Source organism: Malaya genurostris, chromosome 3, assembly GCF_030247185.1.
Source record: "Malaya genurostris strain Urasoe2022 chromosome 3, Malgen_1.1, whole genome shotgun sequence".
NCBI classification, from domain to species: domain Eukaryota; kingdom Metazoa; phylum Arthropoda; class Insecta; order Diptera; family Culicidae; genus Malaya; species Malaya genurostris.
In genome coordinates this window covers 195,669,307-195,676,962 of record NC_080572.1, presented here as the reverse complement: position 1 = coordinate 195,676,962, position 7,656 = coordinate 195,669,307, and the positions used below count along the sequence as shown (strand labels likewise).

Sequence of the window (7,656 nt, the reverse complement as noted above, 5' to 3'; positions counted from 1 at the left end):
TGACAAGCAACCACTTCTATGCTAGAAGTCGAAGGAATATTTAATCTATAGAAGGAAAAGCTTTTCCTAACTCCTCAAAGCACTCCACCATACGGAGAGTCTCTATCGAGACGTATAATGTTAAAGTTTTTAAAATTTAAAGCTATGTTTGAGGTAAGCCATGTTTCGCTCAAACCAAATACATCACATTTTTGACAATGCAATAAAACTTTAAATGAATTAAGTTTTGGCATGATGCTTCGACAATTCCACTGCATGACAGTGATTGAATCATTCCATCAAATGATAGAAACCCTGAGACAATTGGCCATTGAGCAGATGACTGCTTCAAAAAAGTTCTAGCTATTGGAAGGAATGCCGTTATGATGGTCTTTAGAGGTTCAGAAATATTGAATGCTGTGAAAATCCATTCTACAATTTCCGAAAACTTCAGTAATCCTGATGGTGGCTGTGAAACGGAGCGCTTTGGATTCTTGTGCTAGATTTAATTTATTTGTGAATTTGACAAACCAGGAGGCACAGTTTTTGGTTTTAAATTTGGCTTTTTAGATTTAACACGGGGATCTATTTTTGAAGGTGTAATTTTAGGTAACTTTTTTGATAATTTGTGGTTCGGTAATCTCCTCTTAACAGACCCTTGAGGAGTGACAAACGAGGTATCTTCACTATTTCCGTCAGAGTCAGATTCTTCTGGCTCCGCAAGATTTGAAAACCCGTTTTCGGTTTCCAAAGGTGGGACATCAATGACCGTTTTAAGCATTTCTGCATATGTGCACTTAGACCGTGCTTTTAAAGACAGCACTCGATATGAACTTGAATGTGAATGTAATTTTAACCCTGTAGGGTTGGAGAGGTAACTATCCTTAACGCCAATTTTTCACAATTCTACATTAGAATCTCCAGTTAATTGCAAAAAAGCTTTAACATTCAGCTTCCGTCCATCAAAATTTTAAGTTGTTCAACAATATATCCAAAATGGGCAAAGTTTGGAAACCACTGGTTTAACACTTCCACAGTATCGTTATAAGCATTTCACCCAAACTTTCGATAAATGTCAGTCACCAATCGCCAACTTCTCAAACATCGTTGTTGGCTATAAACTGAATTAATAACTCAAGCGAACTTGGAATTTTTTTTTTTTCGCAATCAAGCACATCAGTTATTGTTTACTGTTCAATAAAGCAACTTCTCGTCACATCTTCTTCTTCATTTTTTGCGTTGTTGAATGCGAAACAACAACTGACAGACAAGACATGAAACTAGTTCAACATGCGACGTCCGTGTACATCGCGACAGTTTTATACTTGACTACACAAACTATCTGTTCGTTCGGTTTTTTTTAACAAATTCACAGCGGAAACCGTGCCGAGCAATAAACTGTTGATATCGATTGATTTATGATTATCCTCTCAATAATTCAATTGAATTTAACGTAAGATACAGGAGTGTTGTGCCGCTGAATTTATGACCTCTCATCACGTCTAAACAGTCGTCTACTGATAAGTCGGTCTCCGCCCTGGCTCAGCTATTGATAACCGATTTTATAACTCTTGACAACAAACGATTAAGCCTGTAGTGCGGCAATTCTTTTCTGTGCCAAGTTTGCACAAAGAATTCCAGTTGATTGAGCCTGTCAAGGTAACGGATTCGATAGAATGCGGTTTCCGTGTTTCGTTTTTAAATATAACAATTCAAAAGCTTTTCTCACCGGTAACATCTAAAATAAGGAACGTAAGCGTAAACAAACAAAGACTACGAAAAGTAGTGCGATGAGTGCCAATTCAACGATTGCTAGTAGTCCGACATTTGTTTGATCACATATAATCCGTGTCGTTTGGACGTCTTTTCATCGAAACTTTCCGCCTGTTCCGCCAGCCATGAGATCACTGTCAAATCAGTTCGTTCCCGTTGATCGATTCGTTTTGATGTCGAGTACCTACACCGTAATTGTGTTGTGTCTTAATTTGATTGTTGTTTATTGACATATTGGTAAGTCCGGAGCGTCGGAAGCAAGTAATGAAGCGCACGGCATTTTCCAAATGGTTTTCGATCCCCTACGAAGACAAACGCTTGATAGCTTACTTGCTGGGTGGACTGACGGCTCTGTTCGGTACCGTGCTGTACGGTCTGTTCGTTACGCACAACATCGGCATGTTTGACGATGGAAGCTGTCCGAGATTTTCCTACGGTAATGACACCAACAGCCGGTCTACTGTTGTGCAAACTTTGCTGATTAATTTTCCTTGATTGCAGTTTACAATTTAGAGCTCCCTCTGCTGGCGGTGATCCTGCTGGTGTTCTACGCTGCCACGTTCACATTCATCTGGGGTGTTTGGAAGGTACGTTACTGTTCCAGTGCTGTTGTGGTTATCCTACAGTCAAAATTTGTAATCCTTGCCCTATCTTGTACCGTCCCCGAAACGACTGACAGGAAAAGTCAAAATTCATTCTGCCATTTTTCTGTCTCTTGGTCGCTACCATGGGATTCATTGGACATGCCCACATCGAACGGGTCCTTTTCGAGGTCAACGAAGGCGAACGGCGTTTTGTGCTAGCAGCGTTCGGCTTTACGACAGGTGAGACACATACACAACCACCCTCACAAGGCCATACATGTGCAATGTGCAACGGCACTGAAGGATGAGGCAAAGGCTATGCAATCAGGTCAGAATCCGGTGCATCCACCCAGAAGAGTAATTGCTGGTTTTGTTTGTTTTCCGTATCGTTTCAGGGGTGTTGGTTTTTGCGAGTGCTGTTACCTTGCTGCTCTATCGGGAGATGAATTGCGAGCGACGAAATAAGGAAGAATATGTGGAATTGTTCGTTACTGGGTAGATGAAAACCTTTTTGCTTTTTGCTGACGAGACGATCGACGAAAGGACTTCATATAAACTACGATTTCTAAGCTTTAGGATGAAACATTGTGAGGGCTACAAATGTTTTGATGAATCAAATAGTCTTTATGAAATATTATTTATACAAATATATAAGACTTGAAGATTTCGATCAAGCGAAGAATAAATATTTTTGTAAGCTTTTTTTCTAATCTGCTGACAAATTTAAGTCATACAGTACAAGCTATACTTCGAAGATCCAATCGATGAATGTTTCTAAGTCGCATAATTTCAGACTAGAATAAGATTCCGTCTAAGCTGAAAATTTAGGGTTCAAGTTAGAGTGTTAGACGCAAATCACATAACTTTGTGATTTGCGTCTAACACTAGGGTAGCTAGATCTAGAGTATCTGTATTGTTTGGAAGAAATGGTTATGTTAGTGTTTTTTTTCGAAAGAGCAAACGATCTGTCAAATTGAATATGAGGCTTAGGGAATTGTCAACATACAGGATGAAATTAATGAGTTGTTTACAGATCAGATGTCGTCCCTCTCATTGCACACACTCCAGTTTATATTCTTCTTTCCCTGGATTTTGAAATTCTGTAGGTTGAATGCGTTTTTGCCTTTCCTATACAGAAAAGCAATGCAAACACTGTGAAAGCGAAGTTTTTACCAACTTTTGAAATATATCGATCCGATGTTCAATTGAACCGATTCGTTCGTTGCAATAGAAAATAAGTTAGCATATAAGCTCGTTACCACTGTAACAGAATACAAGTTGGTTTACAATTTTCCCTACAAATAGGGTAAGGGCTCCCTATTTCATCTCATTTGTAAGGACGTCGCCTTCAAACCCCGATTTAGCCACTAAAATCACTGTAACTATTTCATATTACTGCTTCATTCGCCTTGCTCCACGTTGAAAATTGATTCACATTCCTTGAAAATTCAACTAATATATTTAAAACAGCTAAAAACACTAATGATGTTTTCACTACTCTGCTCCTAATTTCATCTCAATGGATTTTTATCCATCCTATCGTTGATCTTTTATTCATCCTATAAATTAGCAATGGCGACAGCAATCAAAACAAAATATTCCACTATTACATTCTCACCCGCATTCGCATGGCTGCCAGATGGCTGACTGAACGCTGTCAGCTGGAAAAATATGGCTTGCAGACATTCTGGTGACCGACTGCCTTACCGCTGCCACATATACAACTCAAACGATACAACCGTACCCACCAGGATTTTTCCACATTATTATTATTGGTAAAAAATTTACTCGTTGAATTATCTAATTAATGGGGCAATGACTTACGAAAATCTAAAGAACTATCTTTTAACATCATTTTATTAGTGAAAACAGATAGAACAGATATAGACTTTCTATGCGAAGTAATACATATTTTCTATGAAAATACCTGGCATCTCTGTGCACAGCCGATGAAACACACACACACACACACACTTCACAGCGTTATGTTGGCGTATAGCGGAATGAAACCAGTGCTACTAGATTTGCCACAATGGTTATTTCATTAGTATTTAACACGTTCTTTCTGGTAATATTCGAAGCAGAAACAGTTTTATTGAAATATTAATATCAATAATATAATTAAACTAATGTCACGGATACCAAAAACATACTTTTTGATGATAATTTGAAGAAGAAAAACAATTTATTTTTTGTAACATTATGAGATAACTTGGCAACTTTGCGAAACCAAATGAGATGAAAACAAAGCGCAATCAAGTGAACGAAGTGAAAAACTTTCATCTCATAGTTTTGAAGATTTTTATTGCTTGTCGGGTAAATTTTGAAGTTTTTAATCGTTAACTAAACAAGTGGCAAGTGAACATAACTAATTATGAAGTCATCCAGCATTCAATGGTAGTATAATTGTGCGAAATAGTGATCATGTTTTGAGACGAATCGATTAGTAGATATTCAGAAACCTGACGAACTGTAAATCTTGAGACGAAAGTGTGTACTAAATTGAAAAGTGAGTTTATTTTATATGAAAAAAAAAGATCACCGAAGAATTTAAAACCATTTCTTTCAATAGGAAAGTGTGACAATAGCTTTTCAAATCATTTTAAAACATTTCACAGTTTGCTTCCGGTAGGTTGTAAAATATTATTCATGTTCAAAGTTATGAGGTGAAGGGATGAGATGGAAATAGGAGCTCAGATGAAATGGGGAGCCGTTGCCCTAACTAAAGCGGCCAACGACCAAAAAGGTCGCAATGTCTGTCTCTCTCTCCCTCTCTTTCTCTCTACGGAATTCCTGAATTTTATCCGGATTCGACTTCCGGGTCCGGAGTTATAGGGTAAAGTGTGTTCAATATTGTACACCCTCACTTAAACCGGCGAAACAAAAATAGACAAAGCTTTCGGAAAAAAGTGATAGAAAACTATAAAATAAAACATACTAGAAGCAAAAGAAAGATCTTATGATCCTATAGATAGTTATGAAATATTAGCGAATTATAAAGTAAGGGATGTTAAAATTTGATTATAAAGTAAGGGATGTATTTTTATCACAGAATTGGCTTCACGTTGACCTCAGCCTTGTGTTTTGTGACGCAATTTCGCAATTTGCGTTTTCATCAGCAATGAAAACATTTAATCATTACCGGAAGGATTATCATTTAGTCAATATTCTTAAAACCATATAAGTGCTTTAACTACGAGATAAAAAATGTATTGCAATTAACGGCTTATGTCAGCAAAAAAAAAGAATTCTGGGTTGTGTACGCAATACGACCGATCATAATGACATTAAAAATGCAATTTTGAAATTCTCATCAACAGTTTTAAATCCGAAAAAGAATTGTGAAACACTAACGCGTTCAAGAAGTATTTATACTAATATTCTTTGTTTTGTTTGCGAATTTCGGTTTCCGTTCATAAATAGAGAAGACATACAGCGCCGCACTGCACACATGTTAAAGCTCTGAATTGTCCTGTTAGCTCCCGTACAATCAACAGTTTCAATATACTATTTGAAATTCTAGGTGCAGACCACCCAAGTAGCATACGTTATTACACTTCAATGACAGTAACTTATATGACACAAATTCATGGAACAAGTAGAAGACTTTGCAACGTGCATTATAACTGCTATGTAACCTGAAAAGCGTAAGAGGCGGAGCTTGTGTGACTTACCAAGGGTTGCCAAACAAGGGGCTATCACGTTTGGCATAAAGTCGTTTGGCATAACGCCGTTTGGCATAATGGTTATTTGGCATAATGGTCATTTGGCATAATGGTCATTTGACATAACAGTCATTTGGCATAACAGATGAACATGCTGCTTAAAAGAAATTGTTCTAATTTAGTGCAATTTTGGAAGGTCTAATGCGGCTCATCAGTCACAATGAAACAGAAAATATAAGCTCATGTCAAGTTAAAAATTGTTTTTATGTTTTTCCCATTCAACATTTACGACCGAAAATTGACATCCGATAATCAGAGTTAAACTATAGAATTCATTCCTTTTTAAACTCACTATATCTACTCAAAACCTAAGTGCTATTCGATATTTATGGTGAAGTTGATCATTGTATTTATTGAAAACGTGCGCGCCTTCGATATTTTGGGTTTCGGAACATCGACATACAAAATATTGTTCATATTTTTATACCCGTCATATTAAATTTACAACTAAAAAGTCGAAATGTGCTCAGTTTGAACTTTTTTGTGATTAATATTAGTCTTTCATATATCAAAGTTAAAACCGTTGACCAATCGCAATAATTGAAACCTGTTTCAATCCACCTAGTGGTGTAATGATGCCTTGTGATGCCTTTTATGGAAATTCAAATTTTTCTCTTCGATTTTTGAAAGAAACCAAGAGATTGTTTATGCATAACATACAGAATAAAACAGTGCTTTGATTGCGTAAGTCATCCTTAAAAAAACGAAATGGATTCTCTATTATATGCACTTCCGGACTCTCAATTACGATTTAAATGTTTGTTGCATCCGAAAATATGCAGGAATTTTTGGTAGGACCATAAGACTTTGCAATTGACCCTAAGTTTGGGAATAACGGTTTAGAGTCCAGTTTATAATTTTATATTGTGAAAGATCACAAAAACACTCATTTTTCAGAGATATTTTTGATAAGACTCGGAAAATCCTCCGAATTTTCCAGCCATTTTCACCCTGTAGATAGATAAAAGTATTTCAAAGGTCTGTATGTTTTTGGTTTTGGCAAATTTCCATCGAAAATTTCCTAAAACCATTCGCGCGCATGGTACTTGGACGATGGCCTTAAGTGACGGTGTACAATATTGAACACACTTTATCCTATAGCTCCGAAACCGGAAGTCGGATCCGGATGAAATTCAGGAATTCCATAAGGGACCGAAAGACCTTTCATTTGAATTTAAGTTTGTGAAAATCGGTCAAACCTTAGCCGAGAAAAATGAGTGAGATCCATTTTGGTATCTATGACCACTAGTTCCGGTACTTCCGGAACCGGATACCGGGAACCAGGATAGCCGGAATCGGTTTGTTTAGTTGCCTACTGATAATGACTATCGATTTGTGTAGTTTTGAGACCAGTTTAGAAAACTTTTTACGTATTTTGTTTCGCCGGTTTAAGTGACGGTGTAGAATATTGAACACACTTTACCCTATAACTCCGGAACCGGAAGTCAGATCCGGATAAAATTCTGGAATTCCGTATGGGACCACGAGACCTTTCATTTGAATTTAAGCTTTCGGAAAAAAGTGATAGAAAACTATAAAATAAAACATACTAGAAGCAAAAGAAAGATCTTATGATCCTATAGATAGTTATGAAA

At 37.0% G+C, this 7,656-nt stretch overlaps 1 protein-coding gene across 1 annotated transcript; it reads left to right on the top strand.

The window, feature by feature from the left end:
• The first annotated feature begins 1,781 nt into the window (after positions 1 to 1,781).
• LOC131437034 (uncharacterized) lies at positions 1,782 to 3,022 on the top strand. Its single transcript, XM_058606077.1, has 4 exons — positions 1,782 to 2,188; positions 2,254 to 2,339; positions 2,432 to 2,576; positions 2,732 to 3,022. Exons 1-4 carry the CDS (start codon positions 2,017 to 2,019, stop codon positions 2,833 to 2,835), a joined length of 507 nt encoding a protein of 168 aa, XP_058462060.1. The 5' UTR covers positions 1,782 to 2,016; the 3' UTR covers positions 2,836 to 3,022.
• The last annotated feature ends 4,634 nt before the right edge of the window (positions 3,023 to 7,656 follow it).

Excerpts from the sequence above, each read along its gene's own strand:
- LOC131437034 (XM_058606077.1), top strand. The coding sequence starts at position 2,017 with ATGAAGCGCACGGCATTTTCCAAATGGTTTTCGATCCCCTACGAAGAC. Across the intron at positions 2,189-2,253 it reads CTGTCCGAGATTTTCCTACG|TTTACAATTTAGAGCTCCCT; the intron begins GTAATGACACCA and ends CCTTGATTGCAG. Across the intron at positions 2,577-2,731 it reads AGCGTTCGGCTTTACGACAG|GGGTGTTGGTTTTTGCGAGT; the intron begins GTGAGACACATA and ends GTATCGTTTCAG.